Source organism: Salarias fasciatus, chromosome 17 (assembly GCF_902148845.1).
Source record: "Salarias fasciatus chromosome 17, fSalaFa1.1, whole genome shotgun sequence".
In the NCBI taxonomy this organism is placed as follows: domain Eukaryota; kingdom Metazoa; phylum Chordata; class Actinopteri; order Blenniiformes; family Blenniidae; genus Salarias; species Salarias fasciatus.
The window spans coordinates 17,060,049-17,082,942 of NC_043761.1; the positions used below are offsets into that span (position 1 = coordinate 17,060,049).

General features: G+C 52.0%; 3 protein-coding genes across 7 annotated transcripts in view; all 3 read right to left on the reverse strand.

The window, feature by feature from the left end:
- Window positions 1–5,934, reverse strand: part of tmtc1 (transmembrane O-mannosyltransferase targeting cadherins 1) — a 27,975-nt gene extending 22,041 nt beyond the window's left edge. For both annotated transcript variants that reach the window (XM_030113917.1, XM_030113916.1), the window contains exons 1-2: window positions 5,569–5,934; window positions 46–223 (exon numbers count right to left, since the gene is read on the reverse strand). In XM_030113917.1, coding sequence (XP_029969777.1) covers window positions 46–223; window positions 5,569–5,855 — 465 coding nt within the window. In that variant the 5' untranslated portion in view covers window positions 5,856–5,934. The remainder of the gene's footprint in view (window positions 1–45; window positions 224–5,568) is intronic.
- Window positions 5,935–7,805: 1,871 nt separating this feature from the next.
- LOC115404544 (zinc finger and SCAN domain-containing protein 2-like) lies at window positions 7,806–10,426 on the reverse strand. Of its 3 annotated transcripts, XM_030113926.1 has the most exons (4): window positions 10,193–10,426; window positions 9,094–9,239; window positions 9,022–9,054; window positions 7,806–8,919 (listed from the first exon to the last, which is right to left on the reverse strand). In XM_030113926.1, exons 1-4 carry the CDS (start codon window positions 10,362–10,364, stop codon window positions 8,158–8,160), a joined length of 1,113 nt encoding a protein of 370 aa, XP_029969786.1. In that variant the 5' UTR covers window positions 10,365–10,426; the 3' UTR covers window positions 7,806–8,157. The 3 variants fall into 3 exon arrangements, with proteins under 3 accessions (XP_029969786.1, XP_029969785.1, XP_029969784.1); XM_030113925.1 differs by having other exon boundaries at window positions 7,806–9,124; window positions 9,161–9,239; XM_030113924.1 differs by having other exon boundaries at window positions 7,806–9,239.
- A 3,060-nt stretch (window positions 10,427–13,486) lies between these two features.
- On the reverse strand, window positions 13,487–22,077 carry ipo8 (importin 8). Of its 2 annotated transcripts, none has more exons than XM_030113915.1 (25): window positions 21,663–22,077; window positions 21,082–21,163; window positions 20,797–20,953; window positions 20,503–20,661; window positions 20,266–20,422; window positions 19,850–19,939; window positions 19,645–19,739; window positions 19,470–19,554; window positions 19,266–19,400; window positions 19,093–19,192; window positions 18,894–18,970; window positions 18,708–18,824; window positions 18,526–18,615; window positions 18,230–18,395; window positions 17,964–18,124; window positions 17,745–17,870; window positions 17,583–17,649; window positions 17,131–17,256; window positions 16,935–17,032; window positions 16,731–16,826; window positions 16,414–16,634; window positions 16,121–16,326; window positions 14,625–14,843; window positions 14,410–14,539; window positions 13,487–14,233 (listed from the first exon to the last, which is right to left on the reverse strand). In XM_030113915.1, coding segments are annotated over exons 1-25 (3,045 nt in total). In that variant the 5' UTR covers window positions 21,747–22,077; the 3' UTR covers window positions 13,487–14,232. The 2 variants fall into 2 exon arrangements, with proteins under 2 accessions (XP_029969775.1, XP_029969774.1); XM_030113914.1 differs by having other exon boundaries at window positions 17,574–17,649.
- Window positions 22,078–22,894: the final 817 nt, after the last annotated feature.

Here is a 22,894-nt window from a genome sequence, read left to right on the forward strand (position 1 = left end):
CAGTCCAGTAAATGTGTGGACTCTGGGTAAAACGGCGGTACTCACCGCCTCGGTGTGCACGGGGTGCACGGTGAACAGCAGCGCCGCCACGAAGGCCAGGCGGCGGCTCCGGAACACGCAGCGCTCGCACGTCAGCATGAGCAGGCAGGTGACGGCGGCGTGCAGACACACGTTGACCAGGTGGAAGTAGAGCGGCTGGAAGCCGCCCAGCAGGACGTTCAGCCTGAGAGACGAGAGACGGGGGACAGGGAGGACGATCAGACAGGAAGGACACGGAGACAGCAGGAGAAAACACAACGCTCAGGACTTCACCTTCACTACCGGCTCCGAGTCTACTGCCGTCTGACGGCTCTCTAGCTCCAACTAGTGGTGGATGGAAGTCAAACAGCAGCTCAAAGACAGAAAAAAAACACACAGCAAAGAATATTGGTTCAGGCCAGTAGTGGAGTCTGCAGACACACACACACACACACACACACACACACACACACACACACACTCCAGATGTTCATATCCATCTGAAGATGCTCAGATGGATCAGATGCATAAAGCCGCTGCTCCACATCTGGATCAGAATCCACAGACTCCAGTAAACTACTCTGGAGGACCGGAGAGCGACCAGCAGACCCGTGACGGATTCCCGTCCTGCTGAGCAGACTGGGCCGTGACCCACAGCAGGTTCTAAAAATAGGCTGATAATGACTCCCAGAACGTCGCGTCAGCAGTGAGCAGCCACGGTAATTTATGGTACAACGCCGCTGCAACGTCTAATAACCCGAATACAACACTGCAGGGGGGGGGGGGGGGGGGGGGGGGTTCTGGAGAGAACCATGACAAAGCTTCAGGTAACGTTACAGAAAGGATCATTAAAGGTCCGGGTGGTAAAGAGACGGCAGCTCATCCTTCAGGTAATCTCTACGCGTTTCCCACATGAGGAAATGATGCCGTGGCGTCTTTCCGGCCACAGCAGGGCCTCCGTCACTTCCTCGTCACCTCTGATTCTTCACTCTTCATCAGCCTCCATCGTCTTCCTCCAGCCCTCCACCACGGGAGAATCCAGCGCCGCCTCCTGTCATCCGGCCCTCAACTTTCTATTTTAATCACGCAGCCTGCTGATACTCCCCCCCCCCACCGGGGCACATCAGGGCTCGGCTATAAAAAGAGCCTGGAGGAAACACTGTGTGTGTGTGTGTGTGTGTGTGTGTGTGTGTGTGTGTGTGTGTGTGTGTGTGTGTGTGTTTGATTCACCTTGATTGCATTCCTACAGCCCTGCAGTGTTCACTGGCGTTGAAAAGCCGACGCTGACTGACTGAACATCCGCCCTCAGGTTCACTGAAGGAGTGTGTGTGTGTGTGTGTGTGTGTGTGTGTGTGTGTGTGTGTGTGTGTGTGTCTGTCTGTGTGTGTGTGTGTGTGTGTGTGTGTGTGTGTGTGTGTGTGTGTGTGTGTGTGTGTCTGTGTGTGTGTGTGTGTGTGTGTGTGTCTGTGTGTGTGTTTTGCTGCTTGCACTCAGAGCTCTTCCTCGGTGGTGCTGAATGGGGCTCAGGACGTGTTTCTCGGGACCAGTTCCCTGCGTTACCCAGTTCCACCAGCAGGGGCGCTGCAGCCTCCCACTGCCGGGGATCTGGCAGCGCTCTGGGATCCCGGCTCATCATGTGACCTCCCTCCTTGATCCCTCTTTTAAGATTAAAAGTGAAACTGAAAGTAAACGTATTTAGAAAACCTGAACCACAGCAGACTGGCGGCAGGAAGTGTGGCGGCGAACAATCAGCTGGTTTCTGTACCAAGAGCCGGCCTGCAGATGCAGCGGCAGCTCGTTTTTCCTGAGCAGCTCGCGCCAACAGTGACATCTTACTGGAGTGACGGCGGCGAAGCGGCTCGGTCCAGCTGCTGGAAACAGCTGCTTCACTCAACAGATGTGTGTGACACTGAAACGCTGAGAATCCACAAACCGCGGCGAGTGAAGTCGATTCTGACTCAAAGCCGAGAGAGTCAGAGACCCGGGACGACACCGCAGCAGCAACATCTGGACAGCTCACCTGGAGGAGGCTGGAGGACCTCAGACTCCTCGTGTGTGTGTGTGTGTGTGTGTGTGTGTGTGTGTGTGTGTGTGTGTGTGTGTGTGTGTGTGTGTGTGTGTGTGCGTGCGCCTGGGCCAGCCGACGCTGCTAGGGGAGCCCTGAAGCCCCGGCGTCTGCTCCGAGGACGAGCGGCAGCAGCTGCTCGATACGGTGGAACAGTGTCAGGCCATCAGGACAAGAGCCATCAGACACCGAAACCATCCTGCTCCACACACACACACACACACACACACACACACACACACACACACACACACACACACACACAGAGTGTGCAGTGTGGCTGGAGCCCTGCCTGGGGACACATAATGACTGTCACCACAGCGGCCAGTCACAATCAATAGCACGGACTCCTCTCCGTTTGGCCCACGCTGTGCTGACTGGAGGTCCTGGAGGACCGGGACAGATGTGGACTCCTGACTCACTTCACCTATTAGCTACACAAAGTGTGGGTATGAGTCCCTCCTCTGCCTCCTCCAGCTGACTGGAGAACCGTCTCCGCTCTCCACAGGTCGGCGGTTCATAAAGAAGAAAACTGCTGAAATCACTTCAATCAATCTGAAGCACAACAAGAGCAAATAACAGCAAATAATTCAGAGAAATTGTACAATTAGCCAATTAAATTTCCAACTGTTTGACACTTGTCAAGCGTCTGAAACTCAGAGGTCACCAAATGTTGAGATGTCTGAACGTCAAACACAGCCTGGCCCTGCCACATCTGGTGGAGATCAGAGGAAGGAGAGAGCACTGCTTTCAGAAAGAACAGATCTGAGAGCACAGAGTCCTGGAGCCCATCGACAGAACTGACAATAAATACAGAAAATCACATCAGAACAGCAACGCTGAACACAACACAATACAGTAGATGGTTTTCACCGAGGCCATCACCCGGAAGAAAGTCCATCTACTAATCTGACTTTAAAGCTCCTCTACAGTGGCTCTACAGCTCCTCTATAGTGACTCTACATCTCCTCTATAGTGACTCTACAGCTCCTCTATAGTGACTCTACAGCTCCTCTATAGTGACTCTACAGCTCCTCTATAGTGACTCTACATCTCCTCTATAGTGACTCTACAGCTGCTCTATAGTGACTCTACAGCTCCTCTATAGTGACTCTACATCTCCTCTATAGTGACTCTACAGCTGCTCTACAGTGGCTCTACATCTCCTCTATAGTGACTCTACAGCTCCTCTATAGTGACTCTACATCTCCTCTATAGTGACTCTACAGCTCCTCTATAGTGACTCTACAGCTCCTCTATAGTGACTCTACATCTCCTCTATAGTGACTCTACAGCTGCTCTATAGTGACTCTACAGCTCCTCTATAGTGACTCTACAGCTGCTCTATAGTGACTCTACAGCTCCTCTATAGTGACTCTACATCTCCTCTATAGTGACTCTACAGCTGCTCTATAGTGACTCTACAGCTCCTCTATAGTGACTCTACAGCTCCTCTATAGTGACTCTACATCTCCTCTATAGTGACTCTACAGCTCCTCTATAGTGACTCTACAGCTGCTCTATAGTGACTCTACATCTCCTCTATAGTGACTCTACAGCTCCTCTATAGTGACTCTACAGCTCCTCTATAGTGACTCTACATCTCCTCTATAGTGACTCTACAGCTCCTCTATAGTGACTCTACAGCTCCTCTATAGTGACTCTACAGCTCCTCTATAGTGACTCTACATCTCCTCTATAGTGACTCTACAGCTGCTCTATAGTGACTCTACAGCTCCTCTATAGTGACTCTACAGCTGCTCTATAGTGACTCTACAGCTCCTCTATAGTGACTCTACATCTCCTCTATAGTGACTCTACAGCTCCTCTATAGTGACTCTACAGCTCCTCTATAGTGACTCTACAGCTCCTCTATAGTGACTCTACAGCTCCTCTATAGTGACTCTACAGCTCCTCTATAGTGACTCTACATCTCCTCTATAGTGACTCTACAGCTCCTCTATAGTGACTCTACATCTCCTCTATAGTGACTCTACAGCTCCTCTATAGTGACTCTACAGCTCCTCTATAGTGACTCTACAGCTGCTCTATAGTGACTCTACAGCTCCTCTATAGTGACTCTACATCTCCTCTATAGTGACTCTACAGCTCCTCTATAGTGACTCTACAGCTCCTCTATAGTGACTCTACATCTCCTCTATAGTGACTCTACAGCTGCTCTATAGTGACTCTACATCTCCTCTATAGTGACTCTACATCTCCTCTATAGTGACTCTACAGCTCCTCTATAGTGACTCTACAGCTCCTCTATAGTGACTCTACAGCTCCTCTATAGTGACTCTACATCTCCTCTATAGTGACTCTACATCTCCTCTATAGTGACTCTACAGCTCCTCTATAGTGACTCTACAGCTCCTCTATAGTGACTCTACATCTCCTCTATAGTGACTCTACAGCTGCTCTATAGTGACTCTACATCTCCTCTATAGTGACTCTACAGCTCCTCTATAGTGACTCTACAGCTCCTCTATAGTGACTCTACAGCTGCTCTATAGTGACTCTACAGCTCCTCTATAGTGACTCTACAGCTCCTCTATAGTGACTCTACAGCGACTCTACAGCTCCTCTATAGTGACTCTACATCTCCTCTATAGTGACTCTACATCTCCTCTATAGTGACTCTACAGCTGCTCTATAGTGACTCTACATCTCCTCTATAGTGACTCTACATCTCCTCTATAGTGACTCTACAGCTGCTCTATAGTGACTCTACAGCTCCTCTATAGTGACTCTACAGCTCCTCTATAGTGACTCTACAGCGACTCTACAGCTCCTCTATAGTGACTCTACATCTCCTCTATAGTGACTCTACATCTCCTCTATAGTGACTCTACAGCTGCTCTATAGTGACTCTACATCTCCTCTATAGTGACTCTACAGCTGCTCTATAGTGACTCTACAGCTCCTCTATAGTGACTCTACAGCTCCTCTATAGTGACTCTACAGCTGCTCTATAGTGACTCTACATCTCCTCTATAGTGACTCTACAGCTCCTCTATAGTGACTCTACATCTCCTCTATAGTGACTCTACATCTCCTCTATAGTGGCTCTACAAGCCTCTGGAGTCCAGACCTGTATTCTGATGTAAAATGAGGTCTGGATCTGGTCTTAAAGTTGACTCTGACCCTTCAACAGCTTGTTCAACATCCTGGAAAGCTGCATAACATCAACCAGCATCGTTGCTTGTGGGGCCGGTCTGCGACTGCCGGGCTGTGAGACTCGGTCTGTGAAGGACGGGCTGTGAGACTCGGTCCATGAGCGATGGTGAGAGACAGTCAGCCAGTGTCGGTCGGTCAGTGATGTAAAGACAGTCAGCAGGGGGACAGGATGGATGCTCAGTGCCAGCTGGTAGGTGGAGTACAGTCGGTGACGGGCGGTCAGTGTCGGTCGGTCAGCGGCGGTCAGTCGCTGAGTGTCAGAAGTGAGCGGTCCAGGTGAGTCGCGCGACACCGCGGGAACTTACTTGAAGGTGAGGATGCAGAGCGGCCGGTAGGACTTGTGGCTGCTGTTGTCCGCCATCCTCTTGCCCCAGAAGTCGTTGCTGAAGATGCTCCGCAGGCCGGAGCCCGCTCGGACGTCCGGGTTGTTGACGATCGCCCACACGTCGTCGTGCACCAACTCTCCGTGCACCGAGTTGCCGTAGCAGAGCGCGCACAGCGCGGCCAGCACGGCGCAGCGCCCCGCCGCCCACGCCGCCTCGGGACGGAGCGGCGGCGGGCGGCCCGGCCTCTCCCGAGCCGCGGCCGTCATGTCGGCTCCGCCGGGCTGAGGCTGCAGCGGGGAGCTCCGAGGGAAGCGTCCATTCCGCCCGGCAGGTAGCGGCGGAGTGCGGGGCGGGAGCGGGAGCGCGGAGCCGCGGAGCGCGGGGACGGCGGGGGAAGCGTGCTGCCTTCAGGAGCAGGCGCGGAGCGTCGGACATCCGGCTTCCAGAGGACCGAGCTCATTTCCACAGCAACACAGTCCACTGTTTTTCGTTTTTAAAGTTCATAAATCCTCTAAAATGAATCCTGGTTTGATTTTATACTTTATACTAGCATCAGCATCTTCTTTCAAAAGCATGAGGTTTCTGCATTATTTTCAGTTTCTTGAAAATGCTGGTCAGCCCTTTAAACCACTAAAAGAAATTTTTTAAAAGAAAAAAAATATAGGATCACTCCAGACTGATTGATCCCGGGGTTTTTTTTAATTGTCATTGTCATTATTCGATCCGAATTTCTTTGATCCACATGTTTTTCAGCTATTATTCAAAAGGAAAACAAATAATAATAATAATTAAATAATAAGATGAAGTTTTCATTTTTAAGCCCTCATGGTGTGGAGAACCTGGCTGGACTGGATTATTCCTTTATGGCTGGAAAATGCAGTTCTGGAAGAGCACGGAGACACAAGAACAGGCCCTAAACACCAGATCAACACAGGCGGGGTGGATCACACTAGACCAGACCCCAGGAAGCCCCTGAAACAGTACAAGCTGGATGCTTGACTCCAGGAAATACCAGGAGCAACATCTGAGATCTCTGTCCAGAAGAGCACAGTGCTAGGAACAGCTGAGGTCATGCAACCCTCCAGCTCCCAGGCCTCTGGTAGATCCTGCAGAACCCTCCAGCTCCCAGACCTCTGGTAGATCCTGCAGAACCCTCCAGCTCCCAGGCCTCTGGTAGATCCTGCAGAACCCTCCAGCTCCCAGGACTCTGGTAGATCCTGCAGAACCCTCCAGCTCCCAGGACTCTGGTAGATCCTGCAGAACCCTCCAGCTCCCAGACCTCTGGTAGATCCTGCAGAACCCTCCAGCTCCCAGGCCTCTGGTAGATCCTGCAGAACCCTCCAGCTCCCAGGACTCTGGTAGATCCTGCAGAACCCTCCAGCTCCCAGACCTCTGGTAGATCCTGCAGAACCCTCCAGCTCCCAGGACTCTGGTAGACCCTGCAGAACCCTCCAGCTCCCAGGGCTCTGGTAGATCCTGCAGAACCCTCCAGCTCCCAGGACTCTGGTAGATCCTGCAGAACCCTCCAGCTCCCAGGACTCTGGTAGATCCTGCAGAACCCTCCAGCTCCCAGGACTCTGGTAGAGGACCCAGGATACCGCCCAGGAAGGGCCAGAACAGAGTTTATATATACACAGTGTTACATGTAGCCAGAGATTTAGAATTAGTGAGATCCACTATCAATTATCCTAGACCCAGTTAATTACAAAGTAGAGATGAAAATAAAGACCAACATTTAACTGAAATAGAAGCATTTATTTCAAATGGAAGTGGCGTCAGTGTGTATATGATGAGTGTTTGTGGCCAGTATTGTTGGAATTCACTGCATCACACCATTAATCTTCTTCTGGCTCACATGGGACGCAGCAATAATGTTGATTTCAACTTAATGAATTTGGCTATCAGTAATAATTAAAAAATTTTGGGTCTGATTTCATCAGTTAGCCTCGGGGCACCGCCGACGTTTAGCAGGAAAAGAGGCAATTTCTTGTAATCAGTCTGATAAACTTGGTTGAACGATTAATTTGGGATTTGGATTAATAATTAGATTATCAATTACCTCAACTTTTAACAGTAAAACCTGGAGGGTTCTGGAGTTCTTGAACAGAAGAGATCGATATTCCATTCATAACTGTGAAACATCAACGACAAACGATTCCAAAAAATATGTTTATTAACAACAAGCAAAACCAAACACACAATTCTATCTACATGTCTACACAAGTCGTGTTTGTATGAATGTGTGTGTGTGTGTGTGTGTGTGTGTGTGTGTGTGTGTGTGTGAGGTAGAGAGATGGTCATGGCGGATCACAGGGATGTGCTCGGCCCATGTGATCGCTAAAGGAGAGCAGAGAGGAGGCGTGGCCTGTTTCCTCTCTCAGTGCAACTCTGTAAAAGCCAATTCAGAAAGAGTCACATGACCTGCCCTGTCCATCAGCTCAGACCAGGACACATCATGAAACAAACAGTCCTACGCTTCATTCAGTGACTGAACGGCTCCACGAAGCAGAAAGAGTCCGATGTAAACATTTGTCCCCCGTTCCACCCAGACTGGATGGTCTCCGTGAATCAGAGCGTTTTCCAGCATGTTTCGCAGGAGTACAGCTTCTCCCCGGTGTGGGTTCTCATGTGGTGGAACAAGGTGCTGTGCCGACAGATGCTCTTCCCACACCGTCCACAGGAGAACGGCTTCACGCCCCTGTGAGCTCTGATGTGGCGAAACAGCGTGCTGTCCAGACCGAAGCTCTTCCCGCAGGTCTCGCAGGAGTACGGCTTCTCGCCCGAGTGAGTTCTGGAGTGGCGCAGCAGAGTGCTCCGCTGCTTGAAGCGCTTCCCGCAGGTCTCGCAGGAGTACGGCCGCTCGCCGGAGTGGGTTCTCATGTGGAGCGCCAGATGAGTCACGCGCTTGCCACAGGTTCCACAGGTCTTCTTCTTATCAGGGACCGGTTCTCCCTTTGGACTTAACTTGGTTTTCTTAAGGACATGTTGACCAGGCGTTCGCTCCCAGAGAACCTTTCCACCTTCACCCTGGTTCTCTGACATGAGAGCGTTCTCCACACCGTCACTCTGAGACACGGCGGCTGCTCTCACTTCTGCATTCACAGCTGGTTCTGATCTCCGCTTTTTCTCATGGTGGACCTCAGAGTCCTGAGAGAGGAGCTGCTCACTGTCCTCACTGTTCTCAGCTGCTGGTTCTCTCTGGTCATTTAGCTTCTCAACAGAAGGAACCTTAAAGGAATCACCTTCAAACCTCAGAACAGGCTGCTCTCCGTCCCAGCCGGAACCCAGTTCCTCCTGATCCTCAGTCTGAGGAGGTTCTGGGTCTTGTTGCTCCTCTTTAACTTGAGGGGGTTCTGGTTCTTGTTCCTCTCTGATGTGAGGAGGTTCTGGTTCTTTTTCCTTGTTGATCAGTGGGGGTTCTGGTTCTTGCTGTTCCTCTTTAATCTGAGGAGGTTCTGGTTCTTGCTGTTCCTCGTTGATCAGTAGAGGTTCTGTATCTTCTTGTTCCTCTTTAATCTGAGGAGGTTCTGGTTCTTGCTGTTCCTCTCTGATGTGTGGAGGTTCTGGTTCTGGTTCTCCCTGTTCCAGACAGCAGCTGGTTTCCTGTTTAAACAGCTGCTCCTCTCTCCAGTCACGGTGCTGCTGGAGCTCTGCAGGGACAGAAAAGGACCAGATCAAAGATCAAAGATCACCACATTATTGCTTACTGATCAGATATTCAGATATTTTATTTTCTCTGTTTTAGGTTTTTGATTTTTTGGGGGGGTTAAAATTGTAAAAATTGCAGCTTTTATTTTTTTCCAGAGGAGGCTGACCTCAAACCTGACCAAAATAAGATGCTGGGAAGAAGACTGGAGGAAGATCAGACTGAATGTGGATGAGAGACACTGATGCTGGATGTCATGGCAGAACTAAACATCACCAATAAACCAGGATTTTACAGTGGTAGTAGTTTATAGTAGTTTGTAGATATCAGATGGTTTTAATGAGACAGATGTTGCATCTGAGGCTTTACTCTTTATGGTATTTATCATGTTGAAACTCAGTATGAATAAAAAAATAAGTAATAATTAATATGGGAACAGCAATATTGTGATAATTAAAAGATTAAAATAGCAATAATATCATAAGAGTGATTATAAAATTTTATAAAATTATCAATGGTGATAATAAATATAACAATGGAATATAATAATGATGATGATCAGAATCATAACATCAATACCAATCAAGTACATATACATCCTTCAACCAATTCTCTCAATAAAAACCTCAATCATCCTGGACAGTTTGAGTTCATTTCGTTCTGTTTATGTCTGTGTGTCCTCCATGTCTGATAGTCATAATAAACTGGAATAGAAGTTAAAAACTGATGGATTTATGATCACTTCTATGCTGAAACCTATCATTCCTCACTGTGCTGTGGAAGCAAGTCCCCCCCCAAGATGGCCGCCAGCAGGCACGTCGGCTCCGGATATGACGTCTGTAGGAGGGCGACGAGACGCCCTGCTTTTAAATATTATTATGAAGTGACTTCAGAAAACATCAATTTCCACAACTCAGAACTTCCCTCCCAGCAGAGCACGACACGTGAGACTCATACCTGCTCTGCGGAGCCGGACCCGAGGCTTCAGGCAGACTTCCAGCAGTCTGTTCTGTCGGTCGATCTCCTCCTGGTACTGGACGATGGTTTGTTCAAACGCGGTGAAGATTTCTCCAGCGGCAGCAGTCAGTTTCTGGGTGATAAACTCTCTTAGAGCCTGAACTGCAGTCATTTTGCTGCAGGAGGTGGTATTTTTTCTCTGGGAGACTCAGCAGCTCAGCTGCACACAGCTTCCTGTCAAGCTGCTTCTTCTCTGGTTCTCTTCTCCTGGGGGGTCACAAACAGCGTCCAGCCTCACACTGACTCCTGCTGGACACAGGGGGAACTGCATTCTGTACTGGTGTAAAGGTGAAAACACATTTTATTGAGAGCTGCAGGTTGATCTGTCAGAAACAGTCTCGAAATAATAAAGTGAGATTAGAAACAGCTGAGACAAGTTTGTGCTCGTTCTTTAAGAGCAGAAACAGTGTTTCTAAGAAGACTGGAAAGAAAGAAAAACGCCCCCTGAACATGTTGAGTCTGGTTACATGAATAATAAATGTGGCCTCTGTGAGTGAAACACAATGAAAAATGCGGCTGACGTTGAAATTTAAGAATAATTAACTGTAAATTCCACAGGTACAAAAAATCCGAGCTTGTTCATTGTACCTGAATGCGCCATCAGTGATGCGATCCGGCAGGAGACGCATGCGCAGAAGAGCTCAATCAATTTTTTTTAGAATCACAATCAGAATTTATTGTTACTGTGCAAAAAGGATGAAGTTATGCACATTATAATTATGATGCGTTGTCGTTATATCACATTGTATCATGTCACATTTTTCATTCATTAATTGATTTTTCATTTATACAATATATATAATATACAAATACAAATATACAATATACAAATAAGTTTTACACAGAACTAAATCAATAATAGGAATACTTTGAACAGAAAGACAAACAAAAACAAGCTGTCCATTATTCTTTTTTTTTTCTTTCATTCTGCTAAAAAAGCAGTGGGAGGAGGAGAACTGGTTTAATCCACCTGCTCAGTCCTCATCAGCCTGACAGTGAATTTTCAGTTCTTCCTGTCATCAACACAAAAACAGCAAGAACAACAAAGCCTGAAGTGTAACGGGATAGACAGCGACTCCATACGGAAAAAACAAAGACAAGTCAACGTTTTGTGACAGATTATTAATGTTTCATGAGTGTTTGGACCCACTGTCTCTGTTTGAGACCAGACCATTTGCTCATAAAGTGCCTTGAATCTGTGGATGTGTGACATCCAGGCTGTTCAAACTTTAACTCCTTCACAGAAACAACAACACCCCTGCAAGCGGTTCTACGTTTACATTCTGTGAAATTCCCAAACCCCCTCAGTTTATGAGTTGTCGCCTCTGTCATGAAGATATCCTGTACATTACTCAGATTTAACGATAATATGGGCTGAAAACTTTCTGGAGATGCAAAACAACAGAATGTTAAAGATCTAATTCACAGTGTGACTAATCGCGATTGACCATGAAAATCCTATGATTTATCACAATTTCAAAACATTTTATTTTGACAGCCCTATTCATTAATACAAAATTTACAATAGTTTCTGTCTCAGTATGGAGCCCTGGGAATGCCTTTTCTTTCTCATTACATTTCTTTAAATGTTATTCCATGCCATGTTGTTTTGCTGCAGTCATATCATGTCATGCTGCCTGGTTACATCATCTTATGTTATATGCAATATGCTTCCAAACTATATCCAACAATTGTTTAAGAATAAAGAAGCCAAATGCAATCTTAGAGGGAATAAACATTCTGAAAAACAACATGTACATTCCACTTTTAAACAAACGTTCATTACATGGTCAGGGGTTGATCAAAGGAATGGGTTAGATCTGGATATCAGGTATAGGACTTCTATATACAAATTTAAATAACAGCTCAAGTAAAAAATGTTAGAAAATTACACACAGATTGAGAACTTGTGAACTGTCTGGTCTGTCTAGGATGTATTCATGACTAACATACTGGTAACTTGAACCTGAGTGATGTAGTAAGCACATGTCTACAATAGCAAACACTCGTCCAATAAGGTACTGAATATGCATGGATGTTTGTGCACCATGTTTTGGTTCTGTTTCCAAATTGATGTACAGATGATGTGTACTGATAGACACTGACATGCATTCATAAACGTGCACGTGCACATCGATGTGTGTATGGGCACGGGTGTGGGTGCTACACTTGCATGCATTACTTTAATGAACTGATACGGTCTTGTCTTGAGAAACCAGACATAAGAGCATTGTCACGTTATGTGGGCGTGGGCGCAAACAAGCTTTTTGCTTCAGCCCACTCCTTCTGAGCACATTCTGTTGTTCGGATTACAATGTATACTGTTTGTACATAAGAAACTGCTCAAATAAAACTACTACTACTACTACTACTACTATATCACATTGCTAGGTCATGTGACATTATGCGATGTCATGTTATGTCGTTATGGCATGTTACACTGCGCTATATTAGGTCATGCCACGCTTGGTTTAACATGTCATGTCGTATTACGTTACCATCATACTGTTACGTCGTCATGTCAGGTGATGCTTTGCCATGTTATGCTAGGTTATGGCATGTCGTCATGTCATTGTGTGGATGCTGAGGAAGAGCAGCCACGTGTTTGAGATCCATTCTTTAGGGTACACGGTCATGTGATGTGATGTGATGTGACAGTGTCACGTTAAGTCATGTGATCTCATGTTACATCGTTATGTTGACGTCTTTGTCTCAAAAGGCTTCATAGCAGTAGCTGGTCCTGGCGTCTGGAGGTCTGGAGGGGTTAGTGAAGCAGATACAGAGTCTGTCACGGCGGCACATGAAGCTCCAGGCGCCTCCTGACCTCGGGTTCGATTCCCGGCCTGCTGGAAGCCAGACGCTCAGAGAGCAGCTGCTGGAACAGCTGGACTGAAGAGGAGCCGGAGGAGGCAGCAGATGTTCAGCATGCTGCGGACTGACCGGCTGGCCTGGGGCGCTCAGCAACACACACACACACACTCACACACTCTGCTTCTCTCTGGTGTGTGTGAGCAGCTGCTGGGTGTCAGGGTTTCTACCTCCCATTTCTGTTTTCAGGCGATTCACTGTAACTAAATTCACCTAAATAATATTTTTCTTGTTCACAAAACACACTTCGGGTATCGGCACACCTGAGACACACACACCTGGAAACACACACCTGAGACACACACACCTGGAAACACACACCTCGTTCCAGAAACGTCTGAATGAACAAACGACGCCAGGACAGGAAAATGTTACATGAATTTTATGATTTTCTTAAATTAGTTCTGAAAAATGTTACAAAAATGAAATCGAGGGACAAACAGAAGAACAGGAACCTGCTTCTCCCGGTTTACAAGTGACAATGCAGGCCGAGGCCCGCGACCTTTGACCTCTGTCCGTCCTCTGTGTCTGTATTCAAGGCACCCTGACAGGAACTCGGCGTCGCTCCACGTGATCGGATGAGTTCGGCTATAGAGAGACGGCACTACAAACACATGACCTCTGACACACACACTGACTGACTGCACTGGACACACACACACACGCAAACTCAACAAATCACACACGCACACACACACTCTCACACACACACCGAGGGACTGACTGCACTGTACAAAAAGAAATTCAATTCATTATGCTGGTCAAGAACATTGATATTTATAATGCAGGTCTTTCTCTGGCGCCACACACACACACACACACACACACACACACACACACACACACACACACACACACACACACACACGGAGTCCTGGACTGCACTACTGCAGTCAGGGCCTTGTCAGTGCAGCAGGACTCCGACTGCTGGGACCCTGACCAGGACCAGGACCTGATCCTGGACCTGGAGCAGACCACTTGTGCAGCTCCTTCCAGGGGGGGCCGGGGCCCAGGATCAGGTTTTGGTGGGATGTGGTCTGATCTGGACTGGGATCAGGTCACAGCAGCGTCTCATCCCATCCTCTGATTGGGCAGACTGAACGTCAGTCGGCTCTGAAACACACACACACACACACACACACACACACACACACACACACACACACACACACACACACACACACACACACACACACACACACACACACACACACACACACACACACAGGCAGGCTGTAGGTCTGTGTGAAACACCGTTACAGCACACACACACACACACTGCTGCTCACCACTGGCCCTTGGCCGCCGTGCTCCTCCTCTGCTGGGAAATGCTGTAGATCTCCTGGAGCTGCTTCTTCTGGTCGTCGCTGAGCGGCGCCGTCAGGGTCTGGTACCAGGCTGCGTCGGTGTTCTGCACCCCTACACACACACACACACACACACACACACACACTCAGTCAGCTGGAGGCCGGCAGGACGGTCTCCCGGTTCGGTTGTGACTCACGGAGCAGCGCGGCGGTGAAGAACTGGTACTCGTCCTCGCCGTTGTCATAGTCCAGCGGCGTGCTGTACTCCTCCAGCGGCGTCCCCTCCAGGCCGTCGTCGTCCCAGTAGTCGTCCTCGTCGTCGTCCTCGTCCTCGCCGCCCTGGACGGCCGACATGCAGGACTGCTGCATGGCGTTCCGGTTCTCGCTCACCTCGTCTTCATCGCTGGGGATCTCCTCTGAGGAACACACACACACACACACACACACACACACACACACACACACACACACACACACACACACACACACACACACACACACACACACACACACACACACACACACACACACACACACACACACACACTTCCTGTAAAACCTGTTAGCTTTCAACAGCACAGCGGCTGAATGTGACTGAATCCTGAATTCCAATCCATCGTCCTCTTTAAATGGCTCCTCGTGTCTCAGGTTACTGGTGATTTGTATCATTTAGCGAAATAAAAGGTTGATTATTGGTTAATGAGAGTGGCTTCAGAGTGTTTTTAAATCAGAATTGGTTTATTCTGAATAAAGTAATTCAGATTTATGTTCATGGGCAATTCCATATCACATATTATAAGAGAAAAACGAGGGAATAACTCCTCTCTCACTGGGGGTCTTTGAAGCGTTCTGATTGGACGGGGCGGCCGTGACGTAGTGACGTATCCCGGAAGTAAACAGCGTTATTTCGTCTTTCTTTCTCGATAAATTTTGACGCTGCAGCTTTGAAAATGTCCTCGTTGTGAATCGCCAGGTCGATCCGCTCGTTTCATTGCATCCAATTCCTCTAAAACGGCCGTTAAATAAATCGTTTCTGTACGAGTCGAATCGCGGACCGCCATCTTGGAAAATTGCGTCATCACGATGGAGCATGCGCAGAACGAGCAGAACGAAGGAGCGCTTCATTAGGAGATAATCTGCTTCCACAGGAGAATAAACCCACCGGTCTGTTTGGATTTAAACTCAATTCTGAATGAAGTTAGTTTTCAGGCGTTTTCATGGTCATTTTAAGCAGAATTAAGCTTAATAAGCTGAATACATGTCCCATGTAAACACCGAGTCTGGTTAATATGTGAGGAAATTGCAGTAATGACGTGCAGGCAGCTGTACAGTCCTGGTCCTGGTCCTGGTCCTGGTCCTGGTCCTGGTCCTGGTCCTGGTCCTGATGTGGACTCTTCACAGTTCTATCAGCGCTGCCGCGGTGATAATCAGCCGTCCTGAACTGCATTTATTTTTCATTAAGGCGCCTGGTTGTCATTCCGGTGCGTGCGGCGCCGCGTCCTCGCCCTCCTCGCCCTCGCCCTCCTCGCCCTCCGCGCTGCCTTCAGGGCCTTATTGATGACTGGGTTGTGTATTCGGAGCACGCTCGCCGTGCTGAAGGTCATGCGACCGTGAGCAGACTTACTGTTGGTGCGCCGTGTGGATTAATGAGGAGAAAGGGGAGGACTGATCCGACCCAGACTCTGGTCCTCACCGTTCTGGTCCTCGTCCTGGGTCCCGGCCCGGGCCAGCAGGCTGGGCTTGTTGATGAGGCGCGAGGCGTAGAGGTGCTTGAGGCCCAGGAAGAGCAGCAGGATGGAGGGCAGGATCTGGTCGGCCACGGCCTCCAGCACGGCCGGCCGGCCCGGCAGCTCCAGCAGCACGCTCAGCCCGATGATGCACATCTTCCGGTCGTGGAGGCTGAGAGACGGAGACAGAGACGCTGAGGCGGCGGCGGACGGACCGGCGGGGAGGAGGGGGAGGAGGGGGAGCGGCCCGGAGCCTCACCCCAGGAAGAACTCGGTGTCGTTCATCCACTGGTTGATGAAGTGGGCCGTGATCGGCTGCTGGCTGTGCTGGAAGTGCATGTTGTCCATGGTGTGGAGCAGCAGCGCCGGGTTGTAGTACAGCGCCGCGATGGCCACCTGCAGGCACATGGTCCGCAGCTCGCTGGACTTCACGCCCCGCATCAGGCGCTCCAGCACCGCCTCCACAAACAGGGGGATGCACTGGGGACGGGGGGACGGGGGAGAAAACCTTAGTTCAGCAAAAACTGACAATCAAGACCTGTACGGCGGTCCTCTGCCGGCGCCGCCGCTCCTCACCTGGTCGATGCAGCGGCCTCGGCACTGCAGGATGATGACCTCCAGCAGCTTGGCGGCGTGACACTCCGCGTCCTCTCCGGCGTCGATGGTCAGAACCTGGCGAGGACGAGAAGCGGCGTGAGACGCGGCGGGAACGCGGATGCGGTGCGAACGCGGACGCGTCCCGACGGGACGGCGGAGCGACCGGCCCGGAGTGGAGCCGACCTTCTTGCACATGCTGTAGATGACCTCCAGGTGCTTGGGGTTGGACAGCAGCATGTCGGTGTCCACGGTGACGTAGTTATGCAGGAGAGGCATCATGTCTGTGGAGGAACCATGACACGGTGGCATCAGGAGGCGTTCTGGGAGGTCAAAGGTCACCGGCTCTGAATCCCCGGCTTCTCTGTGACGTCCTCGGTACCTGTGAAGTAGTCGAAGCAGTCGTGCTGGAAGACCTCGTAGAGGACGCCCAGCAGCTGCCACATCTGGGGCGAGATGGTCTGACAGGTGAGGCCGAAGGCCAGCGACAGGATCTCCTCGTAGAACTCTGCAGGAGGAAGAGCGCCGCCAGCAGGTCAGCCCCGGTACCACTCCAAAAGATTTAAAGTGTCACACCGGGCTGTCTTTTCCCCGCAGGAAATCCAAACAACTTCATGGTCTCCTCTGGAGTCACGCTCTCAATGCTGAGTGACGAGCAGGGCGACCGTCCTGAGGGGTCAAAGGTCAAACTCCCACTCCAGAAACCTGTTGGTGTGTGACGCGCCGCCAGCCGCTCACACACACCTCAAACCCGCCACTGACTCAACGGGGCAACGAGCGGCAGGAACAGGAAGCAGCGTGAAGCCCCGCCCCCCGCACACACACCTGCCATACCTATGATGGGCTTCTGTAGGACCAGGCCGATCACCTGCAGGCAGATCCCCTCCAGCTTCTGGGTGATCTGCAACACACACACACACGGCTCACACACAGTGAAGGCTGTGTGTGAGTGTGTGTGTGAGTGTGTGTGTGTGTGTGTGTGTGTGTGCGCTCCACCTCCTTGTGGTCCTCCATCACGGTGAGGATGGTGTCGATGGTGCTGAGGATGCCGAGCGCCATCACCGTCTTGTCCTCGTTCTCCTCGTACTCCTCGCTCTGCAGCACCCGGGTGAAGATCTCCGCCTGCAGCAGAAACGCAGCGCCGTCCCGTCAGTCGCCGTGGAGACGAGGCAAGGCGAGGCGAGGCGAGGCGCCGCGTGCTCGGCCGGCTCCTACCAGGTTCTGCGTCATGTCCACGGCGATGGCCGCCACTTCCTGGTTGTACTCGCAGATCATCTTCTGGATGACGTTGGTCAGGTCGTCGTTCTCCGTCTCCTTGACGACGTGCAGCAGCTCCTGCATGACGGGCCGGATGTACGGCCGGATGTACAGCTTGGCTGCACACACACACACACACACACACACACACACACACACACACACACTGTGGGATGCAGCAGAGCCCCGGCGCCGTGCCGGCCGGTCGCTGAGGCTCCGCCCACCTTGCTCCTGGTTGCTGACCAGCGTCTGCAGGGCGATGGCGGCCTCCACCTTGACCGGCATCTCCTTGTCGTCCAGCAGGTCCTGCCGGACCAGCTCCACGGCGTTCCGCAGCACCAGCTCGTCGTGGAAGCGCAGCGGGCTGAAGCAGTGCAGCACCCAGCAGGACTGTTCCAGAAGACCAGCGGCGTCAGAGCACGCACACACACACACACACACACACACACACACACACACACACACACACACACACACACACACACACAGCGGCCTCTGCTGGACGCCGCGCGGCGCTCACCCTGGCTCGCAGGTAGCCCATGGGCGAGTTCAGCAGCGGGAAGACGTAGTTCTGCAGCATCAGCTCCATCTGCTCCCTGTACACCCGCTTCTGCAGCACGGGACACAGAGGTCAGGGGTCAGGGGTCAGGTCGGGTGACCTGTGCTTCGTGGCGGCGGCGGGCGGCGCGGCGCCGCAGGTACCTTCAGCAGCAGCTCGGCCATGGCGCCGATGCAGTGCAGCGCGCCGTCCTTGCGGCGGGGGTCGGCGGCCGGGTCGACCAGCGTCTGGTGGCAGAACTCCATCATCTGGGGCAGGACCTGGAGACGGGGGCACGCACGGTGAACGGGCGGAGAGGCCAGCGGCGAGTCTGACGTCGTCCTCCTCACCTCCTTCCTCTTGCGAGCGGCTTTGCACAGCAGGCTCTGGGCGGCGGTGACGGGCAGCGCGTGGTCGTCGTACAGGTCTGCAACCACAACACACACTCAACCAGAGACCTGGAGCCCGAGGGGGGGTCAGAGGTCAGGAGGCGGGAGCTTCTTCTCCCACGGTGGCGTAGAAGAAGAAGGGCGGCGGCGGCGGACTCACTGAACTTCATGCGGATGTACTCGTACGGGTCTTCCTGCCACAGCTTCTCGTCTTCGTCTTTGTAGCACATGAGCGGGAAGATGACCTCCTGGCAGATGGCCTGGAGACGGAGACGGACTGAGTCTGGGACGGGGACGGGGACGGGGCGGGGACAGGAAGCCGTCCAGCTGTACCTGCATGTGCGGCTTCATCTGCTTCCAGGTGAGCGAGTGGGACAGCGCCTGGTTCAGGTAGTTGAGGCACTGCTGCAGCACCCGGGGGGCGACGTAGAGCTTCTGCCGGTGCTGGTCCACCACCTTCAGGAGGACCTGATGGGAGACGGCGGTCAGGGCTGGACGGACGAGCGGAGGGCAGCCCCCGCCACCGCCGCCGCTCACCTGCTGGATTCCCACCGCGTACGTCTTCAGGAAGAAGTCGGCGAACTGGCAGTACTCCTTGGTCACGTTCCCGGGGCTGCCGTACCTGGAACACACGGCGGAGGACGTGAGGACGTGGACATGAGCTGGACGTGTCCGCCGGCCGTCCCCGGACCCGCGTCCCGCCGCGGCTCACCGCTCGAACAGCCGGGTGATGATCCGCAGGGCCCACTTCTTACACTTCCACCAGGCCAGCTCCGGCCGGTCGTCCTCGTCCACCTCCAGCGTCTCCTGGCAACCGCAGAGACCGCCGCTTCAGGACTCTAACCCCTCTGTGTGTGTGTGTGTGTGTGTGTGTGAGACAGAGTGTGTGTGTGTGTGACAGAGTGTGTGTGTCTTACAGCTGGAACGTCCCGGTCCATGATGGCTCGCAGGATCTCCATCCACTGGGTCATGACGGTGTTGTTGATGAGCTGCAGCGGCAGCGAGTACTGCGGAGGACACCGGGTCAGAGATCAGCTGGCGGCCGCCTCCTCCGGGTGGAGCCTCTTCCCCTCCCGGCAGCCTCCTCCACCCCCGGCAGCCTCCTCCACCCCCGGCAGCCTCCTCCACCCCCGGCAGCCTCCTCCCCTCCCGGCAGCCTCCTCCACCCCCGGCAGCCTCCTCCACCCCCGGCAGCCTCCTCCCCTCCCGGCAGCCTCCTCCACCCCCGGCAGCCTCCTCCACCCCCGGCAGCCTCCTCCACTCCCGGCAGCCTCCTCCACCCCCGGCAGCCTCCTCCACCCCCGGCAGCCTCCTCCACCCCCAGCAGCCTCACCTGCACCAGCGCATGGAAGATCTTGAGGATCTGCTTCTGGATGAGCACGGAGAAGATGGTGGCGTCCGGCAGCAGCTGGCCGATGAGCTGCTGGATCCGGGGCAGGAAGATCTGCATGGCGGCCAGCAGCGGCTCCCGCTCATCCGCCTTCCTGTACCTGGAACACACACGCCGGGGTCAGCCTCCCGGGGGCCGGCGGCGGGCGGCGGGACGCCCGGTCCTCCTCGGGACACTCACTCGTACGTCTTGACCAGCTGGTACAGGGCCAGCAGGCTGCCGTACCAGCCGCCGCTGTTCTGGGACTGCAGGTACAGGCTCAGCTTGTCCACGATGGCGGTCCAGCGGCCCGGGAAGTCGTGCTTGATGATGGCGCGAAGACACATGGTCAGCTGGGCGCTGCAACACACACACACACACACACACACGCAGTTACTGAAAGCTGATTTTAGATCAGTCAGTGCTCTTTGAATAGTACAGATGTGTGTGTGTGTGTGTGTGTGTGTGTGTGTGTGTGTGTGTGTGTGTGTGTACCGTATGGACTCTGGGCAGCGGATGATGCCCTCCACGATGTGGTCTCGGATCTGCTGCCGGTCGTTCTCGTGGATGTTGAAGGGGAAGACGACCTCGCCCACCGACGGCTCCCGGTCCTGCCAGTACTGGCTCACCATGTTCTTCAGGTAGATGGCGGCTGGGAACGCACACACACACACACACACACACACACACAGGTCCAGATGTTCCTCAGAGAGCCATCAGGCTGAACAGTGAAGCAGCAGACTGTCCTCCTCCCAGGAGTCTCCGGTCCGGGCGTCTTACCTGCCTGGCGAACGGGGAACTCCACCTGCTCCGACACGATGATCTGGAGCAGGGTGGGGGCGAAGTTGATGATCTTGTAGGACTGAAACACAACAGGTGGAACACTGAGTGGATGAGCTGTGTTTAACACAGGCCTGGTTTCATTATAGCTGGAAATCACTGCATTATCAACCTGAGCAGCAGAATAAACGATAACACCCTCCTGTGTGTGTGTGTGTGTGTGTGTGTGTGTGTGTGTGTGTGTGTGTGTGTGTGTTATGACTCAGCCCAGGCTCCATTCATCCTGGAGTCATTACAATGTAACGGACTGTAATAAAGGGGTCCAGCTGCCCTGCAGGGACCGTCCGGTCCAGCTTCTGATGAAGTCCCTGCAGTCCAGCGTGTCTCCGGGGGGGGGCTGCTGCTCGGACATGGGGGGGGGGGGGGGGGGGGGGGGGGGGGGGGGCCACCGGCCGCCCGGGTCGGCCTCCTATTGTTCTCCCAGCTCCAGACCCGGAGCCTAACTGACCCTAAACACAGCGAGCCCCGAGCCGCGGCCCGGCCCGCACCCCCGGGGAGGGGGGGCGGTGCAGCCGTCCCACCTGGTTGAGCTCGTTCTCCGCCGCTATCCTCAGGTTGGGGTCGATGGTCCCCTTCAGAGCCTGGATTATCCGGTTCGGATCCATCGCGGCTCCGCCGCTCGCACCGAAGCAGCCGCAGCCTGATGTTCCGGTTCCAGCAGAGACTCCCGGAGTCCCGGAAAAACACCCGAAACAGGCGGGGGAGAGGAGGAGGACCGCCGGACGGAGAAGTCCCAGCAGCGGCCGGTCAGCCGCCGCGCCGCCCCCGAGGAGGAGCTCCGGTAAGCCTGACGGAGGACCGGGGAGGACCGGGGAGGACCGGGGAGGACCCGAGGAGGCCGGAGGCCCTGCGCCGTCACTGCCGAGCTGCTCCGGTCCGCCGGACAGAGAACCGCAGGCCCGCTCCGGGATACCTGGAACCGGAAGTTAGCGGACGGAGCTTTTCTTCTTCGTCTGCAGTATAGCAGGCAGAGCGCAGTGCTGCCGCCTGGCGGTCACAAATCAAATCAAACCAAATAAAATGAAATAAAATAAAATAAAATAAAATAAAATGAAATGAAATGAAATGAAATGAAATGAAATAAACATTGGAACAACACAGTCGTTACTTTAAAACAGCACATCTTTCAGTGTGAGTTTCATTTAAAAATCATACAATAAAATACATAACTGAAGAGTTTTAGCAGCTTTCTTATTATTTGACCCACTAATAGTTCTTATACATTATTTGTTTTCCTTTGCAAATCAAATAGATTAAGGCTTTGTGTTACTGAATTTCACCCTATGAATGTGGTATTTTCCTTAAACGTGTATGCATTTTCTTTCATTGCATTAGATACCAAATAATACATCTTTCTATATAGATGAAAGTCAGAGTCTATCTAAACAAAATAAATAAATGAAAGAGTTTCTAAAACTTAACAGAGAGGAGACATTGCCTAAAAAAGGGACAACAGTCAGACAAACAATCAGCAAGTCTTTTTTAATTTTTAGCAGGAAAATATCTGTGAATCTCATTCAAAGTCTCTCATCTTATTATTGATGACAGAGACTCCAGACGTCCCACTGCAGTGGCTTCAGCTCCAGTGGTTCTCAGCTGTGCAGCGTAGCTTCTTCAGCAGCATTCATCCATTACTGTACTGAATTCTACAGGATGGAAGGTCTGAAGGACCACTGAATAGAGTACATTTCCTATAGTTAAAGTGACCAGTATTCCAGATTTAGCATTTATGTGGTAAAAAAAAAGAAAAATT